The 19,520-nt window shown below is 43.2% G+C and overlaps 1 protein-coding gene and 3 pseudogenes across 1 annotated transcript; 3 read left to right on the top strand and 1 right to left on the bottom strand.

Moving 5' to 3' along the window:
- The first annotated feature begins 2,277 nt into the window (after positions 1–2,277).
- On the top strand, positions 2,278–3,173 carry LOC135269110 (zinc finger CCCH domain-containing protein 15-like; annotated as a pseudogene).
- Positions 3,174–4,080: 907 nt separating this feature from the next.
- On the bottom strand, positions 4,081–11,928 carry LOC135269049 (endogenous retrovirus group K member 19 Env polyprotein-like). Its single transcript, XM_064362701.1, has 2 exons — positions 11,844–11,928; positions 4,081–6,670 (listed from the first exon to the last, which is right to left on the bottom strand). The coding sequence occupies exon 2, from the start codon at positions 6,624–6,626 to the stop codon at positions 4,608–4,610; it is 2,019 nt and encodes a 672-aa protein (XP_064218771.1). The 5' UTR covers positions 6,627–6,670; positions 11,844–11,928; the 3' UTR covers positions 4,081–4,607.
- A 985-nt stretch (positions 11,929–12,913) lies between these two features.
- LOC135269073 (low molecular weight phosphotyrosine protein phosphatase-like) lies at positions 12,914–13,404 on the top strand (annotated as a pseudogene).
- Positions 13,405–14,573: 1,169 nt separating this feature from the next.
- On the top strand, positions 14,574–16,113 carry LOC135269072 (NACHT, LRR and PYD domains-containing protein 7-like; annotated as a pseudogene).
- Positions 16,114–19,520: the final 3,407 nt, after the last annotated feature.

Genomic DNA, 19,520 nt, shown 5'->3' with positions numbered 1-19,520 from the left:
CAGTGTATACTGCTCGGGAGATGGGTACACCAAAGTCTCACAAATCACCACTAAAGAACTTACTCATGTAACCAAACACCACCTGCACCCCAATAACCTATAAGGAAAAAAACATGAATATATTTCCAAATTAAAACACAACAACAATATGGAGACATAGAGAAAGATTTCATTATGAAAGAAATAATAGATAAATGTTTATATAATACTGTGCTAAAGATACTAAAGAATATATTGTTACAAAAACATATGCTAAGAAAAAGAAAGCCAAAATTTTAAAAATATTTGCTTTTCTTTAGGTTTAATTTACTACAGCAAGGACTCTTTATACCAAAACTTTAAAATGAAATCCATAAAACATTGGCTGAGAAATAAAAGAAGTACTAGCAGAGTGAAAGGAAGAAAGAATGAAGGGGAAATACAAATATATAAGTATAATTTATATAGTCATTAATATTGTTAAAAGGCAAGTGAAAACTAAAGATAATCTCATCCAAAATTTACAGACAAACTGAGGCACTCCCCCAGAAGGAGCCGGAAAAAGAGATGAATTGAAAATGATCACAGAATGTGATAGATGTGAAAGAATCATAACACCAACATATGAAAAACCAATATTCCTGGAAACAACATGCAACTAAATGGGATATAAATAATAAGGAAAGATTTAGTCGATGACAAAATTATTGAACTAAAGTGCAAGTTTCTGTTTACACATACAAAGGCCTCACCGAATCCTAAGAATAATTAATGACGTATCAACCAACTCTGGAAATTTTAAGTTGAAAGACATTAGTAAGGATAACTACAACGGAGAGAGCAAAAGAAAAAAGAAGAAGTGGAAGAAAAAGAGAGAAAAGAGAAAAAGGCAAAGGAGAACAAAAAGTGGAAGAAAAAGGAGCAGTGTGAGGATTAATGGAGGTGGAGAGGAGAGATGAGGAAAAAGTGAAAAAGAAAGGGAGGAAAAGCAGGAGGAGGAGGAGGAAGGAGAAAAACAGGGAGGAGGTAAGTGAGAAGAAAGAAGGTGAGAAGGAGAAGAAAAAGGAGGAAGAGGATAAAAAGGAAAGAGAAAGAAGGGGGAGAAGGGGAAGGAATAAATGCAACAGAGAAAGGAGGAGAAGGAGATGAAGAATAGAGGGGAGAAGAAAGAAAGTTGTGAGGGGGTAAGAGAGAAAGTAAAAGAGGAGAGGAAAATGAGTAGGTGAAAGCCTCTCCATTGTATTACACACAGGAAGAAGGCAATGGAGAAAATTCTGAACAGTATTAAAGAGGGAAGTTGGGACACAAGAATGTTATATACAGATATGCTGTAATTCATGTATAAAGGCAACAGAAAACATTCTCAGATATGCTGTCTCAGAAATAATACTACTTATTAAATATGTTGCTCAAGAAGCTACTCTAGCTAATCAAAAATCCATCAAAATAAAGAAATGAACAGTGGCTAAGTCATAGTTTAAGAAACATCCAACAATCATTAAAAGAATTGGAGCATAGAATTCAGTCTTAATTGTAACTATAGATATGGATGGGAAAAAATAAAGGAATGTGAATGGCAAATATATAGCTTAGAGAAGAAGCCATGCATGATTTTAAGAAGAAAAAATGAAACAGTAAACTGTGTCTAAAATTCTGTAAACAAAGATTAAGTAGGAGGAAGAAGGAGAGGAGGAAAACAAAGGTATTTTAGTGTTGTCCTACATAAGGAGAGAGAGGAATATATAGATTCACTTTTAATTCTGAAAGAGAAATAGAGTTGCATGTATTTTTAAGCCTAAAGAAAACCACTGGGAGCAATTTGCTTTCCCTGCAGTGTGGTGAGTTAAGCCAGATCCCCCTCCTCCTCCTGCAGCAGGGCCAGAACCCCTGACGGTATTCAGCTGCGCTGAAGTGTGGCCGGTGTCATCTGTCTCCACAATGACCACAAGAAACATGCTCAGGCCAGGGGCAAAAAGGCAGAGCAGAAAAAGGAGATTATCAAATACAAAACTTTGGGTTTGAAGAATAAGAAAGGACAAAAGCAACAGAATTTATCCAGACTGTCAAACGTCAAGTTAAGTTAGGTCAACAACATCCACATCAGCATAGAGTGAAGCTGAAAATAATTTGCAGAAGGATGAGAAGAAGAAAGAATTGCAGGAGCTAAATGAGCTGTTCAAACCTGTAGTTGCTCAAAAAATAGGTCAAGGTGCAGATCCCAAGTCTGTGGTATGTGCGTTCTTCAAGCAAGGACAGTGTGCTAAAGGAGATAAGTGTAAGTTCTCCCATGACTTGACTCTGGAGAGAAATGTGAAAAGAAAAGTGTTTACATTGATGCAAGAAATGATGAACTTGAAAAAGATACTATGGATAATTGGGATGAGAAAAAGCTGGAAGAAGTAGTGAACAAGATGCACGGTGAGGCAGAAAAGAAAAAACCAAAAACTCAAACAGTGTGCAAGCATTTTCTTGAAGCTATTGAAAACAAGTATGGCTGGTTTGAGCTATGCCCTAGAGGGGGTGCTATTCGCATGTGTCATCATACATTTATTCCTGGATTTGTGTTGAAAAAAGATGAAAAGAAAGAACAGAAAGAAGATGAAATTTCATTATAAGATGTAATTGAAAGATAGTGTTCTGCCCTAGGTCCAAATGTTACCAAAATCACTCTAGAATCTTTTCTTGCATGGGAGAAATGGAAAAGACAAGAAACAATTGATAAACTTCAACAAGATATGGAAAGAAGGAAAGCTGACTTCAAAGCAAGGAAAGCACTCGTGATCTGTGGTCGTAAAGTGTTTGAATTTTTCCTGAACTGGTCAATGATGATGATGAGGAAGCAGATGATACTTGCTACACCCAGGGAACCGGTGGTGATGAGGTTGATGATTCAGTGAGTGTAAATGACATAGATGTAAGCCTGTACATTCCGAGAGATGCAGATGAACTGTGTATTACTGTAGCCAGTCTTGAAGGATTCAGCACATATACTTCAGATAAAGATGAAAACAAATTAAGCGAAGCTTCTGGAGGTAGGGCTGAAAATGGTGGAAGAAGTGACTTGGAAGAGGACGACGAAAGGGAGGACTGGAAAATGGAGCTATTGATGCTGTTCTTATTGATGAAAATCTTTCACTGGAGAAAATTTGGATGAACTAGAAGAGGAATTAAATACACTTGATTTAGGAGAATGACACCAAACAAGTCGATGAAAAAATTAAGTCGGCTCAGAATGAGTTGAAATTGACTACGATAATATTTCCTACTGAGAATTAACAGGATGTTTATTTCCCATGCTGATTCTGGAGGAGTTACCCTCCTGCAAAAAAGGAATATCATCTTCTCTTCAGACTTCGTCTCTTCTCTTCTGACTTTGGCTACATCTCATGGTAAGTTCAGAGTAGTTCATGATAAATTGAAAATACAATGGTCATTGCAGAAAGTGATTGATTGTTGTAACTGTTCGCCAAGTAAGAAGTGTATCTGCTTTTCCATCTTTTGGTTTTCATTTGGGCATGTGCTATTACCAGAAACAACAAACTTACATTTAAAATACCCTTCATTTGACACAGTTTTTAAGGAGTGATTTAATTTCTTTTGTATTTGCATGTTTAGAAGACTGCCTAAAGTATGAGCACTGTACTTCATAAAAAATGCATATGCAGATTCAGTATTGTATATCTTTGAACAATTAGATGGACACTTAAAATGGAACTTCTTTTATCTAACAGGATCAGCTACAATGCCCTGTGTTAAATTGTTTAAAAGTATTCCCTTTTCTTTTTTACCAATAAAGTTGTAAAGAAAGACTCTCATACTTAAAAAAGAAAGAAATAAAGAAAGAAAACCACTGGAGGTTAAAAGAAAATGCTTACCTTCAGGTAGGAGGTACCTCTAATAATAATAATGGTAACAGAATGCTAAACATTATACAAAATTTGAAATGCACAAGATATGATAGAAGTAAAATCAAACATATTTGTATTATAATAATGTTGTTGGCCGTGAGATCGGCACTTCTGCCAAGGATCTCTTGACCAGCAAGAGGGTCCTAATACCTGGAAGAGAGAGTGCGCGGAAGAGAAGAGAGAGAGAGATGGGTCTGGAGGGCTGATAAGAGATATGCTCAGATCAGCGATTTATTCTTTGTGCACATGTTCTTATATATGATTTTACATGCAGTGACTGACGTCAGTCTTCTTACAGAATCATTATCAGAGGGAAAGAACAGAAAGTTACAAAGTAACCAAAGAAAGTACAAAATAACCAAGGAAGGGAACAACATACAAGTTTACCTAAAGGTCACAAAAGATTCTTATCCTTTTATCCATTGTTACAGAAAATGACGTTAAGACAGGTGGGCAAGCAATAAATCAGGAGGGGAACAATTTTGTAGTGATTAAGTGAATGATCTCAATGCTTCTGTGACTACGGGTAAATAGAGTCATAGAACTAGCCCAGAACATTGACTTCAGGAGAAACACAATAATCTGGCATTACTTCAGTCATGCCTTAGAAGCAGTGAAGTGAGAGTGACTCTCTGCAAGCTTAACATTTCCCACGTCTTCCTGTAGCCACCTCACTCGACTGCACCCAGTGGAGAGAGACGTGTCTGGGCTCAAACCCCATCATGGCGGAGACACGGAGGGGCCTCTACGCTGCTGGGGGATCCCCACATCTCCTCCATTTTTATTTTTTAAATTGAGTTCAAATAGTTTGAACTGCAATTTCTGGATGGAGGAGAACACAAGGCGGAACAGGAAGGGCAGAAAAATGAGAAGCAGAAGGACACAGCCGCCAACAGCTATGATGCTTGAGAAGGACGGCAGGTGAAAACCACGTGTCCAGGAAAACAAAGTGTTAACAATGTCACAGGCAACAGTATCATCCCGTGGAAGCACTTGGCGTGAAAAATCAATAGCATGAATTTGTTGTTGAAGCTTAAGAATATCAAGGGACAAGTTATTATGACTCCAAATACCTTGTAAGTGAGCCTTAACTAAAGGCCATTGCCATTGAGTATCATTGTAAGGGGTATTGGTAACACAGATATACTTAAAATCAACATGACAACGTAACAGTAGACGAGATTGAATGTTGTACACTTTGTCACCCAATAAAGTAACAGTTTGCTCTAAAGCATTAAGTTTAACTTCCAGTTTTTTATCAATATTCATTTGAGTACCCATGGAAACAGAAATATTTTGGGCAAGGTGATTAACATAAGTAGCAGTTTGAACGCTATGAGCAAGACCAGCAGCTGCTGTGGCAGCAGTGGCAACAATAGAAACAATAGCCAGAATACCAGTAACAAGTAAACCAATGAAGCGTTTAGGGTGAAGAAGGAGGTCCCGCATCTGGTGGTGGATTTGAAGACTGCGTTCTTCATACCAGGGACCAGAAATATTAACAGGGAGCATAACATAAGGCGGTTGATGAACAACAAGAATAGTGGGTGTAGGAAAAACTGAGGAATCCAAACAATTGGTAAGAGTACAGGAGGAACAAGAAATAAAGTATTGTCCAGAGGTAAAAGTAATATTGATAGAACCATAAAGAAGAGCATAAGGAGCAGCAACACAAGCTTTAACATAATGACGGTGATAAGGAGAAGATGAAGGGACATATGTAGGGCTACGAGAGCCAACTTTGTAATAAGCAGGCACCAAAGCAGGAAAGAGTCGCCAAAGGGAAGGGAATAGTCGACCAGAGGGAGTGGAGACAAGGGGAGTGCTCCAACCACCGGGGACATGGTAATGAGGAGCAAAGTTATTACGAGGAAAGGGAACAGACCAATCATATAAAGTAAAACCAGAAGACAAGGTATACCGTACAGCTTGATGGACTGTGTAACAGGTTCTCCATGGAGGAAAGGAATCAAAAGAGTGATTAGTAGGGTAGCAACGAGGTCTAGCCTTACCAGGGAAATGAGGAGAAGTAAGATTCCAGGATTCCTTAATGGCATAATAAAACAAATACCAATTCCGAGAGAAATCGTTTTCACCAGGGAGTAAATCAGAAGGACCTTCGTAGGTAGTAAGTTGTTTAAAATCCAAATGAAAGCAGTAAGGAGAGGTTTTGAAAGGGGTAACAGGTAAGGGAGAGAATCTAGGAAGGTCTGGAAAAGGAGTGTCTGAATAAGCAGGGGCATGAAAACACATGGGAGGACTGGCAGCTTGAGCTACATAAGAGTAGGGAGCAGATTGAGAAATAATATGAGTAGAAGAGGGAAGTCCAAAAACAGAGGTATCATTGAGGTAGACAGAGAAAGAAGGATCATTCCAAGTGACCGGGTGAAGAACTGGGGGATCGGGAACATAGGCCCAAAGAACCTGAGAATCAGGCAACGGTTGAGCCTGAGCTTGAACTGGAGTAATGGTTTGACATGACAGAATAGCCAACATAGCCAAAAAAAAATTAGAAGGAGTACGAGACTGTCCTTGTTCACGAATGAGGCGGGAGGCTTCAGCGCTGAGACGGCGTATTTGATTCCAGGTGGGAAGGGACACTGCACGACGAGGCGTTGGAGAGTCGGGGCGACGTCTACAGCGTTGTCTGCGAAGGTGACTGGAGTTATTCTGAGGCGTCGTCACATGAAGACGGCGAAAGTGGGGGATGAGGCTTCGTGGAGAGTTGCGAGGGGGCATGCTTGACAAGACGTTCAGGAACCCAGACAGGAGATTCAGCGGACCTGGGGAAAACACAAACATGTCCTCGTCCCCATATGAGGACGGGATCAGGCCCATGCCATTGGTTAGAGAGAGAGTCTTTCCACAAAACCTCAGGAGTAGGTTTGTTTTGGGGATGCCAAAAGCGATCAGCTGATGAACGGCCTTCAGCATCTAAAGTTAAAAAGTTGAGAACATACAGGGCATGGTTCAATCTGTTGTGAGGAGACTTAAGCAAAAGGGCAGAAGAAGGGTCATGTTGTAATTTCTGTAAAAGAGTTTTTAAAACAGAGTGGAAACGTTCCACGATTTCTTGACCCAGAGGATTGTAAGGAATGCCCGTTCGGTGAGAGATCTGAAATTGAGAACAAAAGGAAGCAAAAGCTTTGCTAACATAAGCTGGTCCATTATCTGTCATTAAGACTTTTGGAACACCTAGAATAGAAAAAACTCGTAGGCAATGAGCAACAACATCTCTAACAGCTTCACCTGTATGTGCAGAAGCAACAGCAAAATGAGAATAAGTGTCAATGGTAACATGAACATATTGCAATTTACCAAAGGGAGAAAAATGAGTAACATCCATTTGAAAAATATGAGCAGGCAGGAGACCTCGAGGGTTAATTCCTAAATGATGAGTAACAGGCAAGTGTGGAGCACAAGCTGCACAAGATTTAACTATGTGTCAAGCTTGTTCTCTGGTAATCTTAAACTGTAACCTGAGACTGCGAGCATTTTGATGATGAAGTGCATGAGAGGCCTGTGCTTGCTGAACCGATGTTAAAACAGGAAAAACTTGTTGAGTGAGTTGGTCAGCAAAGGCGTTTCCTTCAGCCAGAGGTCCTGGAAGGAAAGAATGAGCTCTGATATGTCCAATAAAAAATGGGGAAAGACGGCGACGGATAACTTGCTGTAAAGGAAGAAGAAGATGAATTATGGAAGAGGAGTCTGAAAGAGAAAGGGGAGCAGTTTCAAGATGTTGAACCAAATTAACTACATATTGACTGTCAGAATATAAATTTAAAGGCACATCACAATTAGTAAGGACATGCTGAACAGCAAGCAATTCCACACGCTGGGCAGAGGTTTCTTTGGTCTGAAAAGAAAAAGGCTGTTGGTTAATGGTGCCAGCAGCGAGACCTGTGGATGAGCCATCGGTGAAAGCCAATGCTGCAGAAGGCAGAGGAGTTTTTACACAATTTTGAGGGAAAATGAGAGAGCATTGTGAATAAAAATGTAAAATCTTGTCAGCTGGATAATGACAGGAGATCTGACCAGGATAACCTGCAAATGCTAATTGCCAAGAGTCACAAAATTGCCAAAGCCACTGCTGCTGTGCAGCGGAATAGGGAACAATAATGGTAGGTGGTTCAAATCCAAACAGAGTAAGAGCACGCTGTCTGCCTTTGGTGATTAAAATAGCCACAAGATCATAATAAGGGGAAATAACTTTAGATCGGGTGGCAGGAAGATGCATCCATTCCAAAACTCCTTGTTGCCAGAAAACACCAGTAGGAGTATAGGCAGTGCGTAGCACACAATAAGACCATGCAGCATCATTTTTAATTCTAGACAGTTTTTGTTGTAATAGAGCGTGATGAACCAACTGTAAGGCTTCTGAGGCTTCAGGAGACAAAGACCTGGGAGAGGTTGGATTAGAAGAGCCTTTCAGGATATCAAATAAAGGCTTCAACTGACCAGGAGTTAATTTTAAACTAGGACGAATCCAATTGATATCACCCAAAAATTTTTGGAAATCATTCAAGGTTTTAAGATTAGCCGTAGACAAAATGGGAGTTTTAAAAGACACATGGTTGTGTTCAATTAAGCGGCCAAGAAAATGGTAGGGAGTAACAGTCTGAATTTTATCAGGGGCAATGACAAGATGAGCTTTGTCAAGGCATTGATGTAAGGAGAAAAATGCTTTAGACAACAGAATCTCTGTGGGAGCTGCCAATAATAAATCATCCATGTAATGTAAAAGGAGCACGTCAGGGAAATCCTGGCGAACAGGAAAAATAGCTTTAGTAACATAAGACTGGCATAATGTAGGACTGTTTGCCATGCCTTGTGGAAGAACGACCCACTCATATCGATCATAAGGGCGTTCAAAATTAGTTGATGGAATACTAAAAGCAAAGCGTTTGCAATCAGCAGGTGACAATGGAATAGTAAAAAAGCAGTCCTTTAAATCAATGACTATCAAATGCCAGTGTTGCGGAACAACAACAGGAGAAGGCAAACCAGGTTGTAAGGGTCCCATAATTTCCATAGTTTCATTAACTTTTCTAAGGTCTTGTAATAAACGCCATTTACCAGATTTTTTCTTTATGACAAAAACAGGAGAGTTCCAAGGACTGTTAGTAGGACGAATGTGTCCGGCAGCAAGTTGTTCCCGAACCAACTCACGGGCTGCAGAAATCTTTTCAGAGGACAGGGGCCACTGTTCTACCCACACTGGGACATCAGATTTCCATGTGATGGCATCAGCATGAGCATCGGGAATTACAGTGGTCCCTTGGAAAAACAACTTAGTGCAGAACGATCGGTTTTTTGTGACAAGGGAAGCGGCTCAGGCATTCCTTGCAAATATTTTCCTAGTCCTTTAGAAGGCTGATAACCTTGCTGTAACATCATATTTAAAGCTTTACCACCAGTAACCAAATGAGTCCCCATAGCCTCCAGGACATCACGGCCCCAGAGGTTAAGAGGAATGCCAGTGACAATGTACGGGCGAAAGGAGCCAGAATGGCCCTCATGATCTGTCCAGGAAAGCAGATCAGCAGATTGCAAGGGATGATTACTCATTCCTATACCTTGTAGGGCTGTCATGGTAGGGGTGGCTGGCCAAGAAGAAGGCCAGAACTTAGAAGAGATAACAGAGACATCAGCTCCAGTATCCAAAAGACCTTTGAAAGATTTTCCATTAATTGTAAGACACAATTCAGGCCTAGTGGCAGAAATTGATTGTATCCAATAAGCATAAGAGGAAGATCCAAAACCACGATCTCCTCTGGAGTCATTTACAAGCGGTGAGCCAATTTGCAAATTAACAGGTATGAGCAACAACTGAGCAAAGGGCTGATCAGGGGCAAGTGTATAAACACCTGTGGGAGACCAAATCATGACTTTGATTTCACCTGTATAGTCAGAATCAATAACACCAGGGAGAACATGAAGACCTTTTAAGGAGAAACTGCTGCGTCCTAAGACAAGACCAACATGATTAGGAGGTAAAGGGCCAAAAACACCAGTGGGGATGGCCTGTGGTCCCATATCAGGAGTTAATATTTGAGTGGCGGAGGGACAGAGGTCAAGTCCGGCACTGTTTGGGGTTGCTCAGAAGAGCTGAGAAATGGATTTTGGGGAATGTGGGATTGCCCGAGTTGTTGAGGGGGCCGGGGCAGCCCCCTCTGGGAGTTTCCCGAACGTGGTTGCAGTGGGTTACCCTGAGCATCACGTTTAGAGTGACACTCATTAGCCCAATGATTACCACGGTGGCAACGTGGGCATTCCCCTGGTTGCCAGGGAGATGACTTTGCAGGCGTTGGAGGAGCCGGCAATGACAAAAGCGGCGGAGAGGGCTGGACAGGTGCTTTACAGGACTTAGCAAAATGTCCGAGACCACCACAGCGGAAACATTTCAGATTAGGTTTGGTCTGATTAGATTTTTGTTTAAGAAAAGTAGGAACAGTCATACCGGCCTGAGCTGCAGCCATGGCCAGACCCTGTTGGTAAGCGGGTCCAATATCAGCACACAGGCGAATGTAACCTTGGAGATCCACCTTGTGGCGCCAAGGTCTAATAGCAGCCTGACAGGCGGCGTTTGCATTTTCAAAAGCCAACTGCTTAACAAGCATAGAGGCAGTGTCCTCGTCAGAAATTTGGCGATTAACAGATTGCATAAGTCGGGAGACAAAATCCTGATAAGGTTCATCTGGGCCCTGACGAATGCGAGAAACCTGTTCAGTCTTAGCAGTAGAAGAAGGCAAAAGTCGCCAAGCACGTAGTGCAAGATGATTAATTTGAGAATAAGAGTCATTAGGCATATTAAGTTGATCAAGAATATCCTCATGATCGCCGCGACCCAAAAGCATGTCAAGAGTGACTGGGGAGTCCTGACGACGATTACAGCGTGCCTGATCAGAGGCAGCCTCCTCATAATAAGCCTTCCATAAGAGGAAGTCTCCACCAGAAAGGCAGGCTCTAGCCAGTCGCTGCCAATCGAGGGGAGGCAATTGAAAAAAGGATAAATTGTCAAGCAATGTTAAAGTATAAGGAGCTGTAGGACCATACTGGGAAGTGGCCTCTTTAATTTCTCTCAAGGTTTTAGGAGCAATGGGCTCAAAACTGCGGGTGACATTACCTTGATCATCACGAGATTCCATAACAGGGTACAAAACTGGAAAAAGGTTATCAGATTCAGGGAAATTTTGTTCCAAAGACACAAGGGCATGAGATAAAGGAGAAGCATGAGAAAGTGACGAGTGTGACACAGGGACCAAAGATCCAGGGGAAGTTGGTACAGGAGCTCGAGAGGAAACTGGAAAACAAGAGGGAGGGTGTTGTGTTGCAAGAGCTGTAGAACAGAGGGACAGAACATCATGAAGTTGTTTGGCAAGATCCGGTGGCATAGTAAAGGTTATGGGGCCAGGAGACCATTGAGGCAGTGGCTGCTGTTGTGTGGTGTCAATTAGAACTTCCGAAAGAGTTTCAACATCAGGAAGCGGTGGGATATCAGGATCGGGGAGAGTATGAGGCTCAGGTGGAGGGGGAACAGAAAAAGATGTAGAAACATCAGGCATGGAAGTATATGAAGGAGCAGTAGCAGCAGGAGGTTTGCAAGGACAAACACAATCACGCAATTTTGGCCAAACAGAAAGTAAAACAGCTGACTGAGGCAAAGACTCATTGTGGGCACAAAATTGATCAATCTTTTCACCTATAGCAAGCCAAGCAGATTCATCAAGAAAACCACCTTCAGGAGCCCAAGGGCAAATTTCACGAACAATGTGCACAAATTCCTCCACAGTTTTCTGCTTAACATTATGACCATGAGACTTAATCATAGAATGCAACAACTGAATAAACATATTATGTTCCTTAGACTCAATGTTTCCCATGTTTTACTCCAGATTGATAATAAAATCAACAGCTTATATTTACAAGATTAAAAGTAACCAAAAACTCACTTACTGAACTGCCAGCCCTTCACTGTTAATTGAATTGAGCGTCACTGTAGTCTCTCGTGTCCAGGCCCCACGGCGTTGGGCGCCAGATGTTGTTGGCCGTGAGATCGGCACTTCTGTCAAGGATCTCTTGACCAGCAAGAGGGTCCTAATACCTGGAAGAGAGAGTGCGCGGAAGAGAAGAGAGAGAGAGAGATGGGTCTGGAGGGCTGATAAGAGATATGCTCAGATCAGCGATTTATTCTTTGTGCACATGTTCTTATATATGATTTTACATACAGTGACTGACGTCAGTCTTCTTACAGAATCATTATCAGAGGGAAAGAACAGAAAGTTACAAAGTAACCAAAGAAAATACAAAATAACCAAGGAAGGGAACAACATACAAGTTTACCTAAAGGTCACAAAAGATTCTTATCCTTTTATCCATTGTTACAGAAAATGATGTTAAGACAGGTGGGCAAGCAATAAATCAGGAGGGGAACAATTTTGTAGTGATTAAGTGAATGATCTCAATGCTTCTGTGACTACGGGTAAATAGAGTCATAGAACTAGCCCAGAACATTGACTTCAGGAGAAACACAATAATCTGGCATTACTTCAGTCATGCCTTAGAAGCAGTGAAGTGAGAGTGACTCTCTGCAAGCTTAACATTTCCCACGTCTTCCTGTAGCCACCTCACTCGACTGCACCCAGTGGAGAGAGACGTGTCTGGGCTCAAACCCCGTCATGGCGGAGACACGGAGGGGCCTCTACGCTGGTGGGGGATCCCCACATAATAACTATCAATGGTTAAAAGTTATTCTTTAAAAAACAAGATTAATAAATGGATTCAGAAATATAATGCATGCTGACTACAAGAGAAATAACTAAAGCACAATGGTTCAAATATGACAAATAGTTTTCAGGTAAACACATAAGAATAGTAATCAAATAGAGTCATACCAATATTCAGTAAAGTAGATTGAAGCTATACAACATTAAATTGGAAAATGATAATTTTGTATTGGCAAAATATTGAGCCCTAATGAAGTTGTGAATTAGAAAAGTGCATAAAGCAAAATTTGAGAGAATAAGATGGACAAGCAGGTGCCCAACTCAGTGTCGTGTATGTGTCTGGGTAACACAGACACCCATTGCAGTCAGTCACTCATTTATAGAAGCAATTTTCAGAAAACAAGTAATAATCTGTAATGATCAAAATGTTTCAGATATTTCAGAGGCTAGACTGTGCAGTGACATCCACATATGAAATAGGAAACCCTCCAGATTACAGAGAGGAAAATTGCATGAAGAAACATGGTTTGCCCATGAATCACATGGCCCAGCAGACCATCAAGGAAGACTTGACCACATTTGATTATATACCATGTATGAATGAAACCAACTGGAGAGATGTGAATAGCAAACGTAATCAAGTTAAAAACTACAAGGCTAAATTTGGGAGCTATGATCCACCCAAACAACTTGTTATCAAAAATCCCTATTAAGGGAATGACCCTGACTTTGAGACAGTGTACCAGCAATGTGTCAGGTGCTGCAGAGCATTCTGGGAAAAGGCCCACTGAGGCTGGCCTTATGCCCTGCTGCAGCCAACAGCAACAAGATCCCACCCTACGGTTCTGCATGTCTCAGTCAGTGTGTTAAAAAAGCAGTAATGTTTTATAACTCGACATCCCAGCTTTTCCTTCAGTTCACTTACTGTTTCTTATCTTAAAAAAAAATTATAGTGGATATCAATTGTGTTTGGCTGAACAATAAAGATATTTGATTCAGAGAGTTTATGGATTATATTAAGCATTTTTAGACTAGTGAACCTTTCACTTTGACCCTATTACAAGAATAGTGGAACAAATAACATACAGGACAATAAATTAAAGCAAAATAAAGTATCACTTGAAGACCTTTGTAACATCTAAGCCTAGTGTACCTATTCAATAGGTTTGTGTGAAAAGCTTGATGAAGAGCAGGTGCCCTCCTCTCACCTATGCTGTGTCTCTCACAGAGCTCATAGTCTAGATTATTATTGTTTTAATTCACATACGCCCATAGTGCACAATTGTATATTTAAAAGGTAAGAAAGAGGGGAAAAGGTATTAAATCAGTATTTGGCACTTTTCATCTCTCTTGATTTTTGTCTAGGTTATTTCATGAGGAGGAATATAGACCATAGATAACCAGGATAGAAGTGTCCTTCTTTGCTGTTCTATATGTCAGTTGAGTGGTATGTCTATATTTACATGCACATGTAACCCAAATGTCAAATACAAACTGACTTAGGTGATAAAAACAATTTAAAAGTTGAAAAAATCTATTATATTGGCATGCTTAAAATTTATATGTTAAGAAATGTTCTTTCATTGGTGTTTAATATACTTATAGGTAAATATAGGTAATTTATATGTACTTTGATGTAATTAATCTCAAATTCAGATAGATATATGTCAGAAAAGCTTGTTTTCAAAATGAATTGGGTAGTTATAAAAATATAGTTGAAGCATAATAAAAAAAGTAAAGAAATAAGAGAATAGTTGGATTCGAAGGCATACAAGCAAGTAAGTTATCAGGGTATTAGCCATTTATTAAATGGAATAGAAATTAAAATAATATTAATCCAAATATAAAAAACAAGTTAAAATCATAGTGATGGATGAAAGAGGAGGAATTAATAAAAGTAAATTGAAAAAATTCACTTAAAAAATCAATAATTGGAAACAAGTTCTGTCCTAAGGAGTTCTTCAGCTTTAACCTAAGGACTCATACTTGGTGCACTATGACATCACCACAGCTAGAGTGCACTTTGCAGACCCTTCTGGAGCAGCTGAGCAAGGGTGAATAAGGGACTTTCAAATCCCTCTCACGGCTTTTCCCCTAGTAGATGTGCTGCAGAAGACCCCATGGGCTGAGGTGGAAGAGGACAATGGTAAGAAACTGGCAGAAATTCTGGTCAACACATCCTCAGAATGTTGGATAAGGAATGTGACTGTCAAGATCTTGGAAGAGATGAATCTTTCAGAATTGTCTAAGATGGCAAAGGTTGAGTTGCTGAAGGACAGACAGGTGGAAGACCCAGATAACCCTGAGCTCAGAGACTCAGAAGAGGTCTTGGAGTTACCAAAGCCAGGTGAGAAGGAAGTTTGGAGAAATGTGATGGATGAACAATCTTTGGTCTGGAGGAACACATTTTGGCTAGGAGACAGTGACAATTTTCACGACCACATCACTCAGAGAAACCAAAGGTTCATTCCGTTCTTGAATCCCAGCAAACCACGCAGTTATCACCTTACACGGTGGGTCTGCATGGTCCTGCGGGTGTGGGGAAAACCACGCTGGCCAAAAAATGTATGCTGGACTGGAAAGATTACAACCTCGGCCCAAAGGCCAGATACGCTTTCTACCTCAGTTGCAAGAAGCTCAGTCACCTGGGCCCCTGCAGTTTTGCAGAGCTGATTGTCAAAGATCGGCCTGAATTGCATGATGACATTCCAAACATCCTAGCCCAAGCACAAAGAATCTTGTTCGTGGTTGATGGCCTTGATGAGCTGAGAGTCCCACCCCGGGCGCTGATCCAGGACATCTGCGGGGACTGAAAGAAGCTGAAGCCGGTGCCGGTCCTCCTGGGGAGTTTGCTGAAGAGGAAGATGTTACCCAAGGCCTCCCTGCTGGTCACCACACGGCCCAGGTCCCTGAAGGACCTGCAGCTCCTGGCTGAAAAGCCCATCTACATAAGGGTGGAGGGGTTCCTGGAGGAGGACAGGAGGGCCTATTTCCTAAGATACTTTGGAGAAGACCAAGCTATGCGTGCCTGTGAGCTGATGAGAAGCAACGCGGCCCTGTTCCAGCTGGGCTCAGCGCTCGCGGTGTGCTGGATCATGTGCACGACTCTGAAGCTGCAGATCGAGAAGGGGTTGCCACACCCGCACGGGCAGTTCCTGCACTTTCTCTGCAGCCTCTTCCCGCAGGGTGCACAGCTCTGGGGCAAGTTCCAGGCGCTGAGCCTCCTGGCTGCGCAGGACCTGTGGGCACAGATGTCCGTGTTCCATGGAGAACCTTTTGGAGAGGTTCGGGGTGCAAGAGTCTGACCTCTGCCCCTGGATAGAGGCATCCTTCGCCAGGACAGAGCCGCCAGTGGGTCAGCGCAGCGAGGCGGTGTCGTCCCCCCCCCCCGCCCCCCGCATCTGGAGCGAGGAGGGCAGGGGAGTCTAGGACCTGTGATCTCTTGGGATGCTGGTGCCCGCCCCACCAGGGAGCAGAGGCAGCTGTGGAAGTCAGTTTAATGAGGAAACGATGACCAGAGAGGCGCGGACCACTTCTTCCAGCGTCCTGGGCTCCGCGAGCGCAATTTTAAAATCAGCGGCGAAATTCGAGTCCTGCTGAAGTGAAGCATGGTCGCACCAGCGCCATCTCAGACTCCGCCCGCTTCTGCGCCGCGAGGTCCCCCGGTGAGTTCCAGGACTCTGGGGCCCCTCAGCCGCCAGCGGTCCCTGGGAGTCTCCTGGCCGCGGGGAAACGGAGCTGGGCTCCTGGATGGCGCCAGCATCGTTTCTCTATTCCCCGCCCTGTGGCCGGAGACACAGCCCTGCCCCTTCCCCATCAGGGCCACGCCTTTCTCCTCCCTGCCCGACCACGCCCAGCCCTGGCGGGAAACTCACAGGCCCGGGGCAGCCCCGCTGCGCTGCGGTTGAGAAGTGGACCTGGCGCGCACGTGGGGTGGCCGGAGACCTCTGCTTCCCGACCCACGAACAAAGCTGGAGATGCGGCTGCAGAGTTGGCCCTGAGATCTGCTTCATGTCTTGGCTCTGGGCCGCAGCCGACTCCCTGTCGGCAGCCGGCTATTCCCGGCCCTGGGCACCATCTTCCCTGCCTGTCACCACTCCTGTCTGCCCAAGTAGCTCTGTCGCTGCTCCAGGCTGGAGTGCAGTGGCTCAATCTCAGCTCACTGCAACCTCTGCCTCGGGCTCAAACGATCATCCCGGCTCAGCCTCCAGAGTAGCTGGGACCACAGGAGCCCGCCACGACGCCGGCTAATGTTTTTTCTTCCCGTACGACCGGGGTCTCCCCATGTTGCCCAGGCAGGTCTTGAACTCCTGCGCTCAAGCGATCCTCCCGCCTAGGTCTCCCAAAGTGTTGGGATTACAGGCGTGAGCCACCGCGTCCGGCCAAAGGAAGGCTTTAGGGCACCCGAGAACGCGAGATGCCCCTCGTCTGTCATCTTTAAAGAAGAGGAAATGGACTCCCGGGCTCGGTCACTCCGGCAAGGTGACACCAGGGCGGCCAGGACCAAATGTGCCTCCTTCCTTTGTACCGCACCACGTAACCGGCGCCAGGTCGCACTGCCCTGGCCTTCAGGGAGGACTCAGGTGAGCTGCTGGGGAGTCCCACCACAGAAGTTGAGGCCTCGGATTCCAAGGGCAGGGTGGGGTCAAATCGTCAGTCTTTCTTCCGTTTCTCCTCTGAAAGTCGTTCCCCGGCCTCTCTTTTTTTCTTCCTTCGTTTCCCTCCGGCGAGTCAGCTGGACGGTGAATTTCCGTTTCCAGTGGTTTCCGTGCCGACCTGAGCAGTTCAAGTTGTGAGCCGGTTCAGTGCCGCGGGCTGTGGTAGGTGGCGGTGGGGACCCTGGGTCTGGGGCACAGGGAGGATCGCGAGTCGTGCGGGTGGAAAGGTCGTCCCCGATCATCCCGGTAATCTTTGCTCCGGAGGAACGGCATATTTCGCATCTGTGGGAAGAGTCTGGGTCGTTGGGAGAGTGACCCGACGGGGAGGGAAGGAGGCGGGGAGAAGTTGCCTGGAGACGGGTCCTGGCAGACGACTTAGACCTGAGCTGGATCTGTTGACCCCAAACTGTGCTTTTCCCACCAAGAAGAAAGACAGGGAGAGAAACTTTAGTACAAATTCGGGACTAAAATATAGGGGAGAAGAAACATAATCTCTGAAATCATACAGCTATTCCGTTTCAAAGCTTCCTAGCGCCCAGCTCTCCTAACTCCCGGCCAGTGTTCCTTGACATTCTGATGATACGTAAAGACTTTCTGGGCCGGGCGTGGTGGCTCATGCCTGTAATCCTAGCACTTTGGGAGGCCGAAAGGGGTGGATCATTAGGTCAACAGACCGATACCATCCTGGCCAACTTGGTGAAACCCCTCGCCACTAAAAATACAAAAAAATTAGCTGGGCGTGGTGGCGCAAGCCTGTAGTCCCAGCTACTTGGGAGACTGAGGCAGGAGAATCGCTTGAATCCGAGTGGTAGAGGTTGCAGTGAGCCGAGCTCATACAACTGCACTCCAGCCTGGCGACAGAGCGAGACTCTATCTCAAAAAATAAAAAAAATAAATACAGACTTTCTTTCTCCACTGGTGTGTGTGCCTGTGGGAAGCGCTGACTCACCTCCGTGATCCAGTGCAGCCTACCAGTGTAGCCCTTATTGCATGGCGCGGAAGATACCGCGTTAGATTTCCCTCTGCAAGTGAGATCATAGCTGTATCCATTTACTGGCACAATGCCTAGCCCATCATAAACAGACACAAATATTTATTAAATGGAATTAGTGCAGTGCCTTAATTGAAAGAAATGGCACCCTACTCCACTTTTTAAAAATCAAGCTATCATATTTTATGTACCCTGATTTCCTAAAAAACGCACTAATTCAGTGATTACCAATTTATTGGCCACAGATTGCCAGGTAGCTCAGAAATTACTAGAAGGGTTTCTGTAAGTCCATGGGGTCTCCAGGCATCATCTAGAACCAGTCATTTCTCACACATACAGATACTGCTAATTTTCAAATGTATGTAGGTGAGTTGTAATTTAGGAGTTTTTACATAGTCAACAGGTGCTAAAAGTAATACTAAGATCATATTGGAGGTTCATAAAAACGTTTTACATTTTTTATTGAAACTTAAGCTTTAGTTAGGAAATCACTTCATTAGTCCAGTTGATGTCTAGGTCTGAGCTGTCCAGTATGGTAGCCATAAGTGACAATTTAGAGTTAGAATGAACTTAATCAAAAATTCATTTTATAGTTGCCCTAAGTACATTTTAAGTAACCATATGTGGCTAATGGCTAAATGACTGAAAAGTACAGATATGGAATATTTCCAGCCTTGCAAAAATAGATATTGCTGATGTTGACACTTAAGGTGAATAAAAAGCAACTTAACCATAGTATATAACCTTAGCAGAGGTAACTCATCTAATTTATAGCATAACAGAGAGCAATGAAATTGGGGATGGTTAAGGAGTTTCTACCCTTGTTCAGTGAACAAATACATTATCTCTTCATAAAGAAATAAATGAAATTTACTGTTTTTCCCTGGGTATTGCCTGGATTGTAAAATGCTTCTTCCACGTCCTTACCCCAACCTTCTTCCTTGTAGGTTAAAGTTACTTGTTATTGGTAAATAGCCTCTAAGGGGGGTAAGGATCAGAAAAAAACACAGAAAGAGGAACAGTGGGCCCAAAGCTGAAAAGAAAAACAAGCAGCATCTGCAGGATCTCCAACTAGAAGACGAAGATGATGCCAGGAAGAAAAATCCCAAAGCTTTTGCAGTTCAATCTACTGTGCAGGTGGCTCTATCCTTTCACAGGTATGTTTAGCTGCAGTCTGGTGGTTCTTCTGCTGATTCTTTTTAAATAGTAGGAGCCTCTCACAGGTGACATTTAGATTCATGAGTCTAGTCCAGCTCCA

This window comes from Aotus nancymaae, unplaced genomic scaffold, assembly GCF_030222135.1.
Source record: "Aotus nancymaae isolate 86718 unplaced genomic scaffold, 86718_ANA_hifiasm-v0.15.2.pri h1tg000049l, whole genome shotgun sequence".
Classification (NCBI taxonomy): Eukaryota; Metazoa; Chordata; class Mammalia; order Primates; family Aotidae; genus Aotus; species Aotus nancymaae.
The sequence above is the reverse complement of the archived record's forward strand: the minus strand, read 5'-3'. Positions and strand labels throughout refer to the sequence as shown.